The sequence below is a fragment of the Cavia porcellus genome, unplaced genomic scaffold (genome assembly GCF_034190915.1).
Source record: "Cavia porcellus strain 051 isolate PalLab524CR breed Dunkin Hartley unplaced genomic scaffold, mCavPor4.1 scaffold_1, whole genome shotgun sequence".
NCBI classification, from domain to species: Eukaryota; Metazoa; Chordata; class Mammalia; order Rodentia; family Caviidae; genus Cavia; species Cavia porcellus.
Genome location: NW_026947484.1, coordinates 188,012,601 through 188,031,398, shown reverse-complemented (window position 1 = coordinate 188,031,398; position 18,798 = coordinate 188,012,601). Strand labels below are relative to the sequence as shown.

The 18,798-nt window shown below is 47.0% G+C and overlaps 1 protein-coding gene across 1 annotated transcript in view; it reads left to right on the top strand.

Moving 5' to 3' along the window:
• The first annotated feature begins 4,977 nt into the window (after window positions 1-4,977).
• Window positions 4,978-18,798, top strand: part of LOC106027889 (uncharacterized) — a 61,215-nt gene continuing 47,394 nt past the window's right edge. The window contains exons 1-4 of the mRNA XM_063254904.1: window positions 4,978-5,252; window positions 8,069-8,268; window positions 15,244-15,374; window positions 17,109-17,278. Of these exons, the coding sequence (XP_063110974.1) occupies window positions 4,978-5,252; window positions 8,069-8,268; window positions 15,244-15,374; window positions 17,109-17,278 (776 nt within the window). The remainder of the gene's footprint in view (window positions 5,253-8,068; window positions 8,269-15,243; window positions 15,375-17,108; window positions 17,279-18,798) is intronic.

Below are 18,798 nucleotides of genomic sequence, written 5' to 3'. Positions count from 1 at the left end.
AAGTCAATAACTGATCATATTTAGCAGTGGTAAAGATGTAGCATAGAACTCTCACATACTGCTGATGTGAGAGGGACATGGTCAGTTACTCTGGATAAAAGTGTGATAGTTTCTTAAAATACTTCATATAAATTCATTCTTAAAATATTTTATATAAATTCATCCAACCATCCCTCTTAGGTATTTACCCAAGAAAAGTCAAAAGCTATGTCTACACAAATGTTGGCATTTGTAATGGCTCCAAACTGGAAAGAGGACCAATGTGGATCAGCAGATGAGTGAATAAACCAGTTGTTACAGAGTCACCCTCTGGGATGTTATTCAGTAATACCAAGCAATGCATTTTGATATATGCTACAACATATCTGAGCCTCAAAATAATTACCCTGAGTAAAAGAAGCCAGGCAAAAATGAGTGCACCCTGAATGTGTAAGAAAATTCAAATTGACCCATAGCAATGGGAAGCAGGTCAGCAAGTCCTGCGGTGACCCCAAAGCAGGGTGAAAAAGATGACTGATTCTAAATGGCATAGCCCAAAGAAGGAAGGTGCTAGATGCAGTACTTGGAAATTTGGGGGCAATTCCTTTATTTCCTTGAGCTTCCACTCACTTACCTGTAAAATGGGAATTTTTCTTGCCCCCCCACCTGCTGCAGGAGGTTGATTTGAGAAAAAGCAAGTGATTTTGCTTACAGTAAAGGACTAGATGACCCCTTCTGCGTAACAAGCACTACACGCACTTGGTGACACTTACCCTCTGGGGTGTGCTGTGAGTCCACAGGGCCTTGTCTGGAATGGGTAGGCCATGTCCCTTTTGATGTCATCTCAGACTTCTTACCTGGAGACTCTTTCTTGTCCCTGTTGCCATCTTTTGAAGAGTCAGTTGACTTCCTGACCTTTCTCTCTGTATTTCCTTCAGCTCCCCAAATATCTTCTGCTATAGATTGAGAACTGGATCTGCCTACTCATTCTATAATTGGAAAGAGATCAGGCGTGGCTCCTATTGTTCAAGGTCACCAGAAGCAGTGGGGAGACAGACTCAAATACCGTGGGAACCTACTGGGTGGGAGCAGACACAGCACACAAGCCAACCATTCCAGCACCCAAACTGTGCCATGTTCTGTGACAGAGGAACTAAGTGCTATGCCATGGATGAGGGATACAGAGTTTCATGGAGAGAAAGCTTGTTGGAAGAGGAAGTGTCACAGCTGGACTGAAAAAAGATGGAAGAATGCCAACCAGAAGTGGGGAGAACATTCCAGGTAGGGCCTGAAGTCCTTTCCTACGGGCTTCCTGTGCACTGCAGGATGCTCTGCCCTCCCTAACTTTGACAACTAAAAATGTTGCCAAGCAATGACAAGTGTTCCCTGCATGACAGAACAGGTAAAATAGCTCCTGATTGAGAACCACCGCGGTACTAGTGTTGTTTGTGTGGTATTTTTTTGTTTTTGATTTTGAGTGCACATATGGAGGGCCCTTCTGTATTTGCTTTCTCTCTTTTTGTGGTCTGGCAACACCTGGCTTCCAGCTTTTCCATGAAGCACACTGGCTGGTGCCCTTGGCGCCTTGCATAGCCTCAGTCAGCACCTGGGACTCACGCTTCCTGCTCATGGGGTCACTAACTGGAGCTCACTCTGGGGAACCTGTTGCCAACAACTTCATCCCACTTTGCATCAGGCCAGTGAGACACCTAATACCCCTTGAGGCACACCACATAGTGCCTAGGAGACTCGTGGATGGGTTCCCACTTGGAGGTCAGCTGGTACTAGAACTGTCCAAGCCTTTTGGCCCTGGATCTGCTGTCCTTCAGTCTCATTGTCTGCCAAGCTGTAGCCCAGAGTGACAAATCAGCTCAAGAAGCCTGCCAGGGAGATGGTACAAGGCTGGGAATAGAAGGCAGGTGGTGGCAGCTGGAGATCATGTGACTGCTGGAGGCTGTGAGTGTCATAGGGCAGAGTTGGCCACTGGCTGACTATGAGAAGCCATCACATGACTTCTCTGTGGGAGCCTTTGTGTTGGATGCTGGAAAGGGAGAAAGGAGGGGAGAAGGGATAGGAGGGAAATGAGGAGTGATTTTAGGATCTAGGCTGGTAGCATACAATATACTGGCAAATTGCAAGCTGATACTTATCACATGACCATACTGGCTTTGCCAATGCAGAAATTAGGGTTAGGGGTGAGAGAACATACACAAAAAATGTATCCCAAGCTGTGGTACCTGAGAGAGACAGAGAGAGAGAGAGAGAGAGAGAGAGAGAGAGAGAGAGAGAGAGAAACATTAAGACTGGTATAGGGGTCCAAAAGCTCCTATTGGGGTGGCAGAAACCAGAAACAAAACCAGTCTCCTTCTCCCCAAATGTCATGAAAACAGAACTCCAAACCTACCCTTTTCCACAGGCTCAATCTTGTTTTTTTTTTAATCGGTACCAGGGATCAAACTCATGAACATGCGGTTACAAGGTAGGCACTTATGCTGCTGAGCTTACCCCCAGCTCCTCCAGAGTCTCACAAGTACTCTATTCCCCAAGACCAAGAGCAATTCCTTGATTCCTTAGCTTCCACGGTTTGGTTTTCTCTTGCTTTCTTCCTCTCCCCACCATGAGCTTACTGCCCTTCCTTGTGGCCCCAAACTGACTTGTGCTTCTTATAGAAAGGACGTGATAGAAGACCCTAAAATGATCCTGCCTCCACGGAAGAGGCCTCCAGGCAGGCTAGGGCTGGGGGTCGCACGGGATTGGCACTACAGCAGGCTCTGAGTCAGGCAGGTTCGGTGGCTGGGACGAAGGGCTTGGCAGGCCCACGAGCAACCCGGGAACCTTGTCCCTCTGGAATGAAAGGAAAGCCCGAGGGTTCCTCTAGCACCCCCACCTCGCAGCCTGCAGTGGGCCAAGAGCTTTATTTAGCTGTCCTGAAATCCCACAGACCTGGAGAGGACTCCTGAGCTGGTGTCCTTGCTGCAGAAGAGGACAAAATCTCATGAGCAAGATCTGTCCCTCTGGGCAGACAGCCACTGGCCTCGTGCTTGGCCAATATTTCACCGCAAGGGCTCTCACTTTTAAAATATTTAAAAATAACATTTAGCATATTTAATCTCATTATATAAGCAAGATATATTCAGTGTAGAATAATTGAGAAACCCAGAAAAGTATCAAGAAGAAAATTAAAATTTCACCATAAGCTCACCAACAGAGATATGTTAAAATGTTGATACACAGTTTTCTCACCCATTCTTGAGTCATGGGTGCATACACAGTGTTAAAAAATAAAATCAGAATCATACTTACATAAATTTTAAAATGTGATTGCAGCATAAATAATATCTTTCTATACAGTAAAAGATACAACTTTTAATACTGTACTGCTTAGTACATTTTTATGTATTATTACAGCCTTGAGGCCAGCACCAAGACCAAGACATGAAACATTTCCAGGTCCTGAAAACATGTCATCTCCTCTTTTATTCACCAGCTATATTCCATGTCCAAGAAGTAATTAGTATTCTGACTTCCATCATTATGTGTTAGGTTTTCTTATTCTTGAATACTACATAAATGTATTTATACACTTATAAGCATGTACTTTTGTGTCTGACTTTGCTCATTTTGCAACATCTTCCACAGCCCTGGCCTAACCAAGGCCCTAAAAGATGGCCCTAAGATGCACACGGGGTATATGCTGAGTAATTGGATGCGGAATGAGTAGGCTTTGGGGTGGGATGGTCTCCTAACAGGTGCTGTGTTTTTCAGCAACCACCTGATGGCCTATCACTGGAGAAGAGACAGCAGGCAGGTGGCTTGTGGGACAGTCAGCATGAGAATAGGTGATGATCTGAGCCTCAGAGGGCTGAGCACAGCAGAGAAAGCAGGTTTTACTTGCCTGGCACTCACGAGGGCTGGGCTGGTGCCCTGGGAGCAGCAGCACCAGGAGTATTTTTAGAAACGCCATCACACAGACAGGCACTTGACACTGTTACTTCACTGTCACCATGTCCCATGGCTTGCTGCAGGGCCTCCATCCTGGGACCTACTGTGCTCTGAGCCCGTGACCCACTGAGCAGAGGAGAATCGTGCTGTCAGCAGCACAAAGCAAGAGGGTGCCAGGGTCCCCAACAGCACTCCCCTGGGAAATACACATGCTTGGTCTGTGGAGAAACAAGTGCCACCATCCTGCAGTCTCCAGGACCAGAGCCACGGGACAGAGCCAAGTTCATGTAGCCCCCTTTTAAAGGTCCCAAGTCAGGAAAGGACCCCTTTCCACCTCTTCCACCTCCTGGTACTTGAGCCCTCTCTGGCCATCTTTCCAGCACGCCCAGTTTTCTCCTCTCCTTTGCCTTATACTGTAAGCTCACATCCAGCCACCATCATCTCTTCCCTGCCATGTGATGTCACATTCCCCTTCCAGTTGCTCTTGTTTTTCTCTTATTGTCTCCACTCTTCAGCCAAGACTCAGGGGCTCTCCACCTTAGCAGCATGGCTGGACCCTGCTGGAAAGGGAGCAGTGCTGTATTAGGGGACTGTGATGGAGCCATGGTGGCAGGAGGGAGCTGGTGGGCCACGCTGATGGGAGGAGGAGCCACAGAGAGGCAGTGCTCTGGGAACTACTCAAAGGACCAGAAAGAGGTGTGATGGGGAGAGGGGCAAATCTCTGGGCTGCCCTGGAACAGTGCAGGTAGACCTGATACGAGGTAGGGTTTTATTATTTGATGAAGATGCATTGCTTTTTATTGTTTTCTTTGAGCTCATGATTAATGGCTTGCTAGACATAAAGAAGAGAGCAGGTGCTGTCTTTTTCCTGAATAACTGAGGAGTCTGAGATGGCTTTGGGAATACAGGACATCAGCCTCCAATGAGCCACTGAGGCAGAAGACTGTCATATTATAACCTTCTCAGCCACAGACAAACAATCCTTGAGTAAGCTGATAGAACAACCCTGTGGATTATGAGACTGTTTCAGCCTGAGTGACCTGGCATGGTTTATCCATGCTGCCCCTGAGGACAGTGATATCACAGATCAGCAGATTTGGGGGTTCTACTTGGAAGGAGCCCACCCCTCAGCTGACTGGTGCTGTCCTGCACGAGGTGATTAATGGTCAGACACACCTGGCCAAAGGGGGAGCACCTCTGCGACAGGCACTTGTGCCCATCTGCCACTTTGGAAGCAGGGCTGGATCACAGGGTCAGGAGCACCTCCTGGCCAGGGAACATGAGCTGAGCAGCTGTCCTCTGGGAGCAAGAGGTCTCCTGTGGTCAGCAGGGTATGTGAGTGTCACAACTCAGGTCAGAGGGAAGCCAAGGAGATGTTCCTGCTCCCTAGGCTCCACAGATTTGAATCCAGAGAGCCAGAAACGAGTCCTGCTTTTCAGGACTGCAGGATGTAGATATTCCCAGCATCTTCTGTGTCCAAATGAATGGGTCCTTGGATCACTTGAAACCCAGCTCATGTTATAAATAAATAATTCCCAGATTGCGGAATGCCACTGAGCTTCATTTTGCTCTTTTTACAATGAGTAAAACAAGATGAGGGATGAACATGGCCCATCAGTGGGTACTGTTAGATGAAGCCCCTCAAATTTTTAAAATTTATTTTAAATAGCAAAACAGAGAAAAGGATAGAAATGATACAGAATTTTTTAAAAAAGAAATTAACGCTAGTTAATGTATTACATATTATTATCCTAGAAGTAGCTGTTCAGGTTACAAGATTTAGACATAAAAAATGATCAGATAATCAAACACAACTGTTCTTTCTGATGAACTAACAGAGATTAGTAGTATAGTAGCCTATTTCGTGTGTGTGTATGTGTGTGTGTGTGTGTGTGTGTGAGGGTGTGTGTGAGGGTGTGTGTGCCTATATGCATACGATCTTTTCCCTTCTTCCTTTTCTCCTTTCCCCCTTCCAGTTTTTCTTTCCTTTTGAGGCCCCTTGAATTTTTGCAGTATGTGTACTGACAATTTGGAGGGAGGTAGGTGATGTAAGCCTGTCAAATGTGTGCTGAAGTAACGCTGAGGCTGGCTGAGCACAGGGGAGGGAGCCTCAGGCAGGCCTGCTACCCTGCAGTACCTGGCTTTCTTACTGCACGCCCTTGCTGTGTGGTCCTCAGACAGCAGACTTCCATTCTTCTGTCTTCTCTGATGGGTGGAGGCCTGGGATGCTTCCCCTGCTGAACATTCTACAGTGCTCAGGGTTCCTGCTCGGCTCTGTGACTCTGCGGCCCAGAGCATCCTTTCTGTGGCGCCTGTCCTGAGCAGTGGAGATGCTTAGCAGCATCTCCAGCTTCTTCCCATTTGCTAGATGCCAATGGCTCTGCTGTGCCTGCCTTCCGGACAACCAAGTGGCCCCAGGAAACAAAATAGGTCCCGGTTAAAACCATTCCTTTAGACTCATCTTGTTCATATCTCTGCCTGCTGGTAACTGTGGCCAACAAAGTACGCAGGGTTCCTTAGCAAGCAGAGCTTTCCCACATTTCCCCCAGGTACCTTCGACTATAGAGAGCATCCATCCCTGACTTCTGATATTTGCTGCTTCATGAAATCCTTGAAAACTTGTCTCATCTCACACATCCTTGCCTTGAGAAAGCCACCAATGATGCTCCCAGGTAGTTATGGTGCTCACAGCATCCTGCGGAAGCCCTAGTTTTTAATTTGTTGTTTCTGATGGTCTCCCATTGGACTATACACTTCTTAAAGGCAAGTTCTAGATCTTTCCCACCTTTGCAACTAGAATCTGATTACACAGCCCCACACAAAGTGGATGGTCACTAAGTCCCTGCTGAGTGGTACCCCACTTGCTGTTGGCTGGTCACGTGATATACGATGAACTAGTCAAAAATCTTGTGCGTGATCCTTTAGTCAAAAACATTTTCTGAATTTTAAGAAAGCAGAGGGTCTAGTATATCCTCAAACATCAGAGCATAATCTCATTTCTCAGGCAGCGAATAATTAACTTATTATTTTAATCTCCAGCACGCTGGGCTAGAAGTTCTTCCCGAGACCCTTTCAGGCTCTGCCCTGGGGAAAGGCTGAGTGACTGCTGTAGGTAGCAGTTCCTGGTTGAAAGAAGCTTGAAGATAGGTGCTGACCCAGCCCAACTTTCTGCTTTCAGGCCCTCTTGAATGCAAACGGGAGCCATCCTGTCCCAGGAGAGGCCCCACCCAGCCTCTCCCCTACTCTTGGCTGTGGCACGTTCTCCAGCTCTTCTTCCCTCTGCATTGTCAAAACGGGAACAGACTGCGCAGAAGGAACACGTTTGGTGCGGAGACCAGAGCCAGGGCAGTATGAGCAGATCCAGGCAATCTGCTCTGTTCCTCCCAAGGAGAGAGGGAAGGCTTTTCTTTCTTGCTGACAACCAAGTCAGTGATGAGAAAATTGCTGGGCAACCAAAGCTAAGCCAAGCAAGAGACGCATACCCTACCTGGGTGCACTGCCCTTGGCCTTCAGTGGCTGTGTGCGTGTGTGTGCGTGTGTGTGTGTGTGTGTGTGTGTGTGTGTGTGTCTGTCTGTCTGTCTGTTGGAGCTTGGAGGTGGTGGTAATGAAGGAAAACTCATGAATTCTCTGCAATAAAAAAGACATGAAGTCTAACTTCCAGCTGGTGTTTGATTCTAATCAGTAGCTTGGACATGTTTAGTGACAGGGACCTCTCACTGCCCTACCAAAGTGAGATAGCTCTGTTGAATAGGACATTTTTGACTACTCTGATGTTCTGATACTACCATTTATCCTGAGTCTAATTCCTGGTTCCATTTGGAATGGGTTCAATCTTCTTTCCCTAAGAAAGATCTTCAGAGGTGTCTACTTTCACATCCAAACCCATTCTTCTAGTAAAAAAGACCCAGTCCTTTCCACTGATCCTGTGCCCCAGTTTTTGTTCCCTCCCTCCCTGATCACCTCCCTCTGATCAGCACAGTGCGTAACGCAGTGTCCTGGCACTCTGCAGTTCTCAGAGAACACTTCATTTGGGATGGACAGGCTTTTCAGAAAGCTCAGGAGAAACTCAAATCAGAAATTTTAAAAGCATTCATTCTTCAGGTTCCTTTTAAACTGTGCACACCCCTGACAGTTTTCTCTCTGAAGCTGCTCACCACCTGTGGATGTACCTCTTGCTTCATCCCCACAGCCTTCCTGCACCCCTTTGCTCCTGCCTTCCAACATGACTGGCCCCTTGTGTGCCATCACTGAGAAAACCAGAACTGATGGGAAAAAGTCACAGAAAGACGAGGAGTGTCTTCTAATGTCTGAGAAAATCAGCCACAAGTGTGCTCTCCCTGGGGGAGGTTTGTGACTGGCTTAGGCAGACATGTGGGTCTGTAAGGTTTGCAGGAGGCATCCCAGTCTCTTCCAACTATGTGGCTTTTTGATTGTGGGCAAAGACACTGCAATCACGTCTTATGTGAAATGAGGGCTCCTGGGCACACTTTCGACAGTTGTGGGAGAGGAAACAGCAAGTCGGTTCCTTCCGTGACACAACTGAGTACACTCCAGCCTTGGTCTGCAGCTCAGCTGAGCCACCAAAAGGAGGGAAAGCACATGTGACAAGGAAGGGGAGAGGGGCGTGGTTTCATTCTATCTGTGTTGGAGGACTCAAGGGCCAGGAAGACTTTAAGTGCCCATCTCATTGGTCTGAGAAGTATGTATGGCTGTGAAAAGTATGGGAGTGAAGCTTTGTGACATTGTTCTGGAATCATTTGACAAGCTCTGGCACCAGAGTGGCCACCAGGCATATAAATGTGGGATGTCACTGTTTCCAAAGACTCATAGATCTCAGGTCTAGGAATTACCTCTTAGAGACTGGCATGTCCCAAGCTGTCACCTAACCTCTTTTACAACATCCCAGTATCTGATCCAAGAGATGATGGCTGGAAGTTATCTGCTACTGGCAGATGGATAAATGTCTTCCCTTGCTTCTTCTTCCTTGTGAGTGACAGATAACTACAGTATGAGGCAACTCACCCCATCATTAGGGTCTTGTGCTGAACCCATTTGAGTTGAGTGCCCTGTAGGACATGGTCTTCACAATCAACCCTATGTTATCAAGAGAATCAGATGTTATTTGCTACACTTGGATATAACAAGCACTACTAATAGCAACAGTTTAGCGAGCACTATCTTGTGCCAAACAGCAGATTCAGTATTGTTCGAATTGCGTAAGAATGTCAGGATTGTGAAAACACCAAAGCTGAGTCATGGATAGGTCATTTCACCCATGGATGGGTCATTTACACATGTTCTGACATGTTAAATCAAGACTCAGACTCTACGCCATCAACCAACTCTGTCATGGACAGATGAAGGTAGGGTCTCCCTAAAGGAGACCATGGGTCCAGGAATTTTTGATACGTTCACCTTCCTAATTTCCAAGAATTCAGTTCTGCACTGATGTTATCCAAAGTCAGTGGTTTCTCTAGCCTTGGCTTTGTCTATCCAGGTCAAGAGACTTTGCCAGAGAGAGATGTTCTGTGGAACCAGGAGAAGTGAAGGATTAAGGGGGATCACAGGTTCCGTTCCCCAGATGTAGAACCTGAGACGGGGACTTGGGTGTGTGTATGTGTGTTGTGTGTGTGTGTGTGTGTGTGTGTGTGTAGGGGAGAGGGAGACAGAAAGAGGGAAAGAGAGACAGAGAGAGAGAGAGAGAGAGCAGGAGAAATCTGCAAGGAAGACGAGGAGATGAAGGAACAGGATAGGGACAGAGAAAGGGACAGATGTGGTCCAGATGTGGGCTACTGGATAAGATACAGGATGTGAAGACAAATTTACACTTCAGGTAAACAAGGAGTATTTTTTAAAAACTATAAGTATGTTCCAAGTGCTCAGGGGTGCAAGCATACTAAAAATGCAAACTTTGTGTACCTGAAATGCAAATTTAACTGGGCATCTTGTACTTGGTACAAAATCTGATAACCTAGACTAGGCCCTACTGGCACCAAACTGAGGATTATTTTGGAATGTAGGACTCTCAGCGGTAAAACCAAAGTCTAGGTCATTTGTCCTCAATTATGGTCTCAGGGCAAGCCAGCCAGAGTCTGGGTCCTGGGGAAAAAGCAGAGGTGGGACTGACCCTCTGAAAGCTAAAACCCACCACAGAGACAGTCCTTCTGGAGGGCAGAGGCATGCTCCTCTGCTTGTCTGTGTCACTTGATCCCAGCCCATAGCAGGAGAGGATGGAGGCTAGGATTGGGAAGAGAGTTGAAACTTCCCAGAGAGACAGTACTTGGCTCTTGAGAGCAAGTCTCTGGAGAAGCAAACAGCTGTGCACCATTAGGAGACACACAGCAGCCAAGTGAGTCACCTCTGTGTTTATTGAATTGTTCACGTCCCTTCAGCCCAGAGTCCTCACTTGTCCCTCAGACACTGAGAGTCCTGAGAAAGCAGTAAATTATCCCTGACGGGGAAAGGGATCGAGACACATCTCCCATTGGAGGATAAGGTCTGAAACTGGCCTCAAAAGCAGGTGGCATTTGATACAGGTCCGAAGCCGGGAGGTGGGGCAGTGTCAGTGAGAAGTGTGCCCGAAGTGTGAAGGCTGAGCCCACGTAGCTCAAGACACGGAGGTCTTTTCATCAAGCCCGCCAAGAAGCCAGTACCTGGGGCTTTAATTCTTTTTCTGCAAAGGGGCCCTCAGGAAGGTACAGACTGCACTGATAAAGCTTCTGGTCCACACGAAGGGCTGAACAATTTATTTTCCGACTGGAGTGAGTGCCTTGGGAAATGTGTTGGTGGCCCTACTGACCTGGGGATGCCCAGGCACCTGGGGAACGTCCTAGCTCCTGGGATGGCAGGGTGGCGGGTGGCGGGGGAGGCCCTGCCACCCAGCCCTGGCCCAGATCCAGGGGAAGACAAGCTTCCTTCTCACCTTTCCAGTATATCCTGAAACCAGAAGCCCCATGACACTGGCTCCTCTTTCACTGGCTCTGGGATTTCAGCTCTGGCTGGGGCAGGACACCCACACTGCTGAGAAGCCTGAGAAGCCCTGGGACAAAGGTCCAGGGAGGGTCAGCTGGAGAGAGTGATGGGACTGATCTCAAATCAGTGTCCCCATTTCTGCGCCGAACTTGGCCCAGCATTGCTGAGGGAGTCAGGGCTATTATGCATTTATTCTCACCCCTTTCCATTGTGTGATCATGTTGATGTCATTTGGCCTTCCCGAGTCCTGCATAATTTTCACACTAATGACATAAACATCACCTCTAGTGGTATTCGCCAGCTTTCAAACCAGCACACTTGACATACATTCTCCTGTTTCCACATTTCCACGAATTGCGAACAGGGTGAACAGGCAAGGTTGTATTAGATTGTTCAGTTTGGGGACACGGAAACGAAATACAAGTAACGTAGCTTACTTTCCTGTTACAGCTGCTGGGCTTCTACACTGTGGGACACCGAGTAGACAAGGATCTCTTATCAGGCTCTCCAGGAAATGTTGCCCCGAATCAGCAATTTTAAAGTCTTGATGATGGGAGCTCAGGGGGCATTTGGTTTCCATGCGTTCTCTGACACCTCTAGAAGCTGGGCTATGGAGGGCAGGAAGTCTTGTAGTTGTCCTTGCATTTTGTTTCCACAACTGTCCAATGCAGATACAAATCTTGGAAGCTTGGAAATGCCATGAAAGTATTTTGCTCTGAAGCCGCAGTCCAGATGGATTGTGGAGAGGAATAAAATCAGATTTGACAATGGGGGGTTTTGCTGGGGATTTTTAGTGTCTGCTAGGCCTTGTTACCCTTTTGGGATCCCTATGTGATTTATCTTCGATCTTGGGATAGAGAAAAATGGCTGAGGAAGAGCTGACAGGGCCCCAAAATAGACAAGGTAGCTTCTCACTGGGCTGGAGGGTGAGGAGGAGCAGATTAGGGAAAGGGAATCATGGAGTGTTGGTTGGTTTCAGGAGTTTATTTTTTAGGGAGCTTAGAAGGGATAGGTAGGAGGTACAGGATTTGGGGTCACTGTGCAGTTTGTATCCATATACTTAGATTTCGTCTCAGCACAGGTGCCTACCAGTTAAGTGACTTTCGAGTGTTACAGGCTTTCTGAGACTCAGTTTCTTCACCTGAAACCTGGATGCAGGCAGGATTGCGTGTAAAACTATCAGGTGACATCGAGGAAGCCCACTGCACTGGACCATGGCAGGAAGTTAACACATGCTCACGATGTTGGTTCCCCTTTCCTGTGAGTGGACCGAGCTGCTAGAAAGTATGAAATGTTTCTTCATCAAAACAAAACAAAAAAACCCCTGTCATCTTAGGCAAATGTGGTGAAGTGAACTTTTAAAGGGCTCTGCATGAATGGTCATCCTACTGGCTCCTTTTTCTCTGGCCTTGCTAGCTACCTTCCCGGGAACACATGTACACACATGCACACACACACCACATGTGCACACATGTGCATGTGTGAGTGGGTGTATACAACCCACTCATGCATACATTAACACAGAACTGGAATGGCACAGGGGCAAAGCCCAGGATCTGATGGCCCCAGTGTCCTGCCCAGGCTAAACATGGAGGCAGCACAGGCCACCAGAGAGCTACCAGAGGTGGGGTCTGTATTGTGCACCCCGCAGGCACTGGCAGGAGCTCACAGGTCTATAGCCTGGCCTCCCTGGCCACTTGGCTATGTGAGGACAGCGACCAGGGTGTTCCCAGAAGTACTCTGGCTATGCAGCCTGCCAAAAAACCTTCATCTGATTTCCTCTGGAGAAAAGAAAGGAAGGAAATTAGAGAATGGAAAAAAGATTTTTTTTTTGAAAGAAAGAAAAAGAACGATGTAGAGAAGAAAGGAGGAGAGAGAGACCCGGTGCAAGTGTGAAATCAGAATAACAGACTGAGGATGGTGAGATGCATGTGAACAGTGTGACGTGGCCAACCCCCACAAATAGACCTTCTGTTAAAAATAGCCTTTGTCTAAATGTGGAAAGGGTGTAAATATAGTAGCGGTTTCAGCTTACTACGGTGCCGCCCCAGCTCCCAGTAACAGAGGCTTATTATAGGACACGTGCGTCAGCAGCAGAGGGGAGGGCAGGGCAGCAGGAGGCAGCAGGGGCACGGCCAGGCCTGGGCCTAGTACAGTACCCCCCACAGGCCAAGGGTCAGCCCCCGGCCCGGCAGGGCCAGCATCCTCTGGTGCAGGGAGGTGCAGGCCAGAATGCTCTGAAATTGTTCCACAGAACTAGGCAGAAAACTCTAGCCAAGCCGGGGAAGGAAGGAAGGAACCGCTGGGCTGAAAGGGATCTGGGCACGATTGTCTTGGAAACGCTGCTCAGTTTCATCTGGGATTCCACCAGGCTGTGTCCACAGTGCAGCAAGCCACTCACTTCTGGATGCGGTGAGAGGTTTTCCAAGTTGCCCCCTGGAAACCAGCGCAGCTTTCATTTTTCTTAAATGAATTGAACCCAGGGTCTTGTGCATACCAGGCAAGCTCTGTTTCCCTGACATACAGCCCCCCAAACACCCTCCTCATTCCTCACATACCCTGCTATTCAAGACAGACTCCTACCCTGCAACCTCCCCCAGCAAGGTCCCAAATGCCCCCCAAACCAGCTTTTTAAAATGCAGGACCCTAATATTAAGTGAAATAAATCAGACATACAAACTTAAATACTACATGATTTCTCTTACGTAAGTATAATAAAGAGCAAAACGAAAGATAATAGGAAACAGGGAGATAGATTTTTGCAAATGGGAAGGAATCCAAGAGATGGAGGAAGATAGGAGTGAGAAAAAAGTTAAGATGTGTTATGTACATGCATCAGCTCCTCACATGAATGCAATTGTTGTGTACTGCAAGCATGTACTAATAAAAATTTGTAAAACGAAAAAATTCAGGGTGTAGTGGTGCCACGCTCTCATTCAAAATGCTGGTGACAGCTCCCTTTTGCCTATCAGGGCAAAATCCATGCCAGTCCAGGGCCTGACCTGACCCCGGTCTACATTTCCAGCTGCTCTCCTGCTTACCTGTATCATGCAGCCCACACAAAGCCACAGGACAGGGGCCTCATCCCCGTCCCTAGCCTTACCTCTGCAGGGGCCACGCCATTTCCTTAGGCTCCATGCTTACCTCCACCCTTCAAGCCCTCAACTCGCGAAGACTTCCTACCTCCCCTTGGAAGGCTGCCTGAATCTGTCTCAGAACCACCATTTGGACTGTCTCTCTTATTCCAAACCTCTAGTTACTTTTGAATACGTAGAAAATAATTCAAGAAGCCTAGTACCACATCTGGGTGAGGCATGTGCACCCCAAATGCCCATTGGTCCCTCTACTCGAATGCCTCTTTGCTGCTCTGTACTAGGGTTTTCTTATTGGCCTCCAGTCTCACCCCGAGTGTCTTCAGGTAGTCAGAATTTGGCTGGGTCTCCAGAGCCCAGCCCAGTGCCTGGCTGTTACCCAAACGAATGCACATCTCCTACGACTGTGTGGAATGTGTTCTTTCAAAATTTACAGGGTGAAACCCTAACCCTTGATATGATGGGGGTTTTGTTTTGTTTTTTAAGATGGGAATAGAGAAGTGACTCAGTAACTCTCATGACTGTATTAGCAACTTCCGAAGAAAACTCACTTCCTGTCTCTTTCTTTCCACGTGAGGACACACCAAAAAGACATCAGACTGCGGAGAGGGCCCTCACCACAACCTGCCCAAGCTGGCACCAAGATCTAGGACGTTGCAGCTTTCAGACCCATGAGAAACAACTTTCTGTACTGAAACTACTCAGCCCGTGGTATTTGTTATCGTAGAAGGTTGGTCACCTTCAGTACAGCTTCCTGTCTGTGTCCTGGCTCCTCTGCTGTTTTCTACTGGCCCTGTCTGTCAGTGGCCCTGATGCAAGCCCGAGGACCACCCAGATATGGGGCCGAGATGCTGGCATGGAGTCAGAAGAACCGGATGAGGGACTCCCCTCTGCCTCTTCTTAACTGTGTGCCCCGGTAAGTCACTTTACCCTCTGAATAGTTTCCTCCACTGTAAAAGGGTTGGAAGTGGGGATTGAGAAAGAATGTGGAGCTAAAAGCATTCGACAAACCACACAGTGCTTTTCAGAATATCAGAGCCTCTGTGCAGCCCTCACCCGCTCTCCACTACTGCTGAGCTCTGCAAACCTGTTCAGATTCCAGCTCTGTGACTCCACCTGCCAAGTGGGTCCCTGAGGATGTCCTAGAAAGTACTTTCACCACCTCTCTATGTTAACAGCTCAAAATCTCCAGACACTTCTGATTACCAGGTCTCTTTTGAGCACACGATGGTTTTCTTCCTCAAAATTCTTAAAAAGAAAAAAAAGAATGCTTGAAAGGCAGTCGGGGCTGGCAGAAGTTGGACTCTCATTGTCAGCTGAGGAAGGAGGCTGCGAAAGGAAATGGGAAGAAAGCAGATACACCGATAGGCAAGCTGGTGTCCTTCCAGGTAAGTCTACCTGCCCTGGCCCTGAGTGGCCCTGCCCTGGGCTTGGCTGGTCCTGCAGGTTCCCAGGTTACAGCAAAACTAATGCAAAGCAAGTAGTCGCATTCTCTCTGCCTAACAGAATGTGAATGCAGCGGGAAGAGCTTCGCTTAGATTCTGCAGAGCCCACATCCAGCCCCTGCTCGGTCCCTCTTTAACTGCATAAATTGGGCTCCTCTGCAGTTAGGGGAGTTAGACCAAACAGTGATCATTTGGATAGAAATTCAGATCAAATATGATCACTGAGGAGAAGTTTAAGCACAGTATGTGTGCTTGATAAATGGTAATTTGATTTAAAGTCTAGTTTTATGCACTAGTATTTCAGTGTACCACAGAACAAGCAAAGATAAACGATTCATAAAAATGATCATCTTGGGGTAGATTTCTCTTAAACACTTCTCAACCAGGACAAAACAACTTCTACCAGGCATCTGAAAAATTTGTCATATGAGCAAGGATTTTGGGAAAGGACAAGAAAAGGGATGTCCTGTGGGATTATACTAGAAGAATCAGAGCCCCAAATTGGCCAGAATCTCTAAAATTTGTACTATAGTTTATTACATAGAAATCTTTGGGCTAGAGATTTAGCTCAGCTGCAAAAAGCACCTGTCTGGCAAGCATGAGGTCATGATTTTATTTCCTGATACAAGAAAAGAAAGAAAGAAAAAGAAAGAAAAGAAAAGAAAGAAAGAAAGAAAGAAAGAAAGAAAGAAAGAAAGAAAGAGAAAAGAAAGTTTTACAGCTAGGACACAGTATGCTTTTCTAGATGACACACACCAGAGGCATTATATGAGAAGATACAGACTTCTGGAAGTAATTCCCTCCACTAATCTACAATCAATCTATACTTTTCCAGGCATATTTTCTTCTTCTGTCCATTCTTATCAGGGACTCAAAGGACACATACCTGCACATGTGAGCATCCATATGGAGGCTGGGATGTGCGCCTTTGCTATGTAGTCTACACAAGATGTAGGAAATCTTATCTGTGCCAGAACTGGGGTCCTGAGATATCATTGAGCCGTGTTCTTATAGTATACTAGGAGGTAAGGGGAGCATGATTGTGGGGTGTAAGCTTCTGAGTGGAGAGGTAGGCTGTAAGCACAAGCACCTGCAATGAATGTCCACAGGAAAGATGTCAGGATTGCATCTGTGGGGTGATCTTTAGAAGATGCCTTATAGCTGGGCATGGCGGCATATGCCTGTAATCCCAGCAATTGGGAGGCTGGGGTAGGAGGATTGCTGTGAGTTATTTCAAGGCCAGCCTGAACTACATAGAGAGATCCTGTCTCAAGAAAATGCCTCATAGACAGGGCTCTTAGCTAACTCAGGGCCTCAGTTGCTTGTTCTCCTGTTTGTGTCAAGGCCATACACTAATAACTGTTCTTAGCCCATCAGAGACTCAGTGTGGCAGACCTTTCTCCGAGATGTAGGAAACTCCCTGACAGGTGACTTTGGCTTAAGGACCCTCTTGATGGTCTTACTGATATTTTCTAGACAGCAAGCTGTGATGACTTCCACCTCACCTTCCTTCCTCCCTCCTCCCAGATCAGATCTGTATGGTGTGGCAACTATCCTCTAATCCCTCCTGGATCCTCTTAGACCCTTCCTCTTTTGGTCACCTCTTCACTGACTCCCCAACCCTGTAAAATCCTTGAATGTTTAGTCCTGTGTTGGTGGCTGGTTCTAATCCCATAGGCAGTGTGGAATACCAGACTTCAGAAGGAAGCTAGGATTGAGAAGTCCCAGGAGCCCCAACAAGAGAGTGAAGAAAAATGGGAGCATAGAGATAGCACCTATGTTCGTGCATGTTGCACCCCATTAACCTGCCTACCACACTGCACCAAGTCCCAACGCTTCCCTGCAAGGTGAGAGACACAGGCCTGATAGACTCTATGACTTATCTAAGTTCTTAAGATTGGACAGCAGCAGAGCCCTGTCAAGAGCCTGGCTTTGTTGATGCCCATGTCTGTTCTCTTGACTCAGTGCTGCTCACTGAGTACCTTCCCAACATTTCCTGGTATTGTGTCATGTTCACAACACTCTATAGATGATATGAATTCACTGAATCAACTTCCCAGAAGAGATCTGAGATTCAGCAAGTCCTGGTCAATTGCCCAAGGTCAGCGTGTTAGCCAGGAGCAGGGCAGGACCAAACTGAGAGCCACACCCCACTTTCTTCTTTGCTCCATGCTACTTGAGCCCCTGCAAGAAATGTGGGAGTTGCCTGCTCTGCCTGCTGTGGCTACAAATTCTTATTTCTACCCTTTCCCTGGGAGCTCAAGCTCCAAGGCATGGGAGAGAGCTTGGCTGTGCCCAGCGCACAAGAGTTGGTGTCCAGCCTGCGAATGTTGAAAGAAGCTCCTGCTCACCCTCATTGGAAACCCTTTCCTCTTGCTTGGAAGTGTTCTAGAGTTGCTGTGCTCACAATGCATCCCTTTGGAAGGCTGCCCTCTGAGGGTTGCCATGGTGACTATTTTGGTACTGCATGCTAGAAAAAGCTGAGGCACCTGCTGGTCACACCACCAAAACTTGTCTCTCTGAAAAATCAGCAGATGGCATTTGTCAGAAATTCCTACTTCTTGATTAATTTGGGAAAATGAGGAGCATGTGGCCATGCTGATATCCTTTAACCTGGACTGTTCATGCTGGTGTTTGGGGGTTGGTGTGAAACAGCTGTGCGTGGACCCGCGTGCTTCTCTGACGTGATGGGTCCTTTCATTTTCTCAGAGAGGCAAAAGTTTTGGTGATTTGGATTTTAGTAAATGCAAATCAGAAGAACAGCATGATTTTGCTTTCATACTGAGAGGGGTTGGGATTTCAACGTCAGTTCTGGAAAGGTCTATCCATCACTTTTAGTAGATAGTAGTTTCTGTGAATTCTCAAAGATGCTTCTGTTGGGTTTGGCTTTTAATTAGATAGAAGTGTTGAAATCCCAGTTTGATTCAGATTTCAGTTCTGCCACCTATTAATTGTGTGATTTTGGATAAATTCTCCAACCCTTCTAAACCTATTTCCTGATCTGTAAAACAATAAAGATAATAATTATCTCATAAGATTTTAATGAAGATTAAATAAAATAGCTATTATTATTATTATTATTATTATTATTATTAACTAGAGTAAATTTAGACATGAAGGGACTGGCCAATCCATATGCTTATATAGGTTTTAAATATAACTTTGTAACTGTGCACATGAAAATAAAATCAGCTATTTTGATTGTCTCAGTCTCAAGGCTGATACTAAGATTGGCGTGACATAAAAAAATACAACAAAAACTCCTGGATACATACTGTACAGTGTGCCTGTGCATTATTAACTTGCTCTGCTTCTCTAGGAACTTATTTCCCCTACTTCTCATGTCCTGGCTTTCCCATGCTCTTTT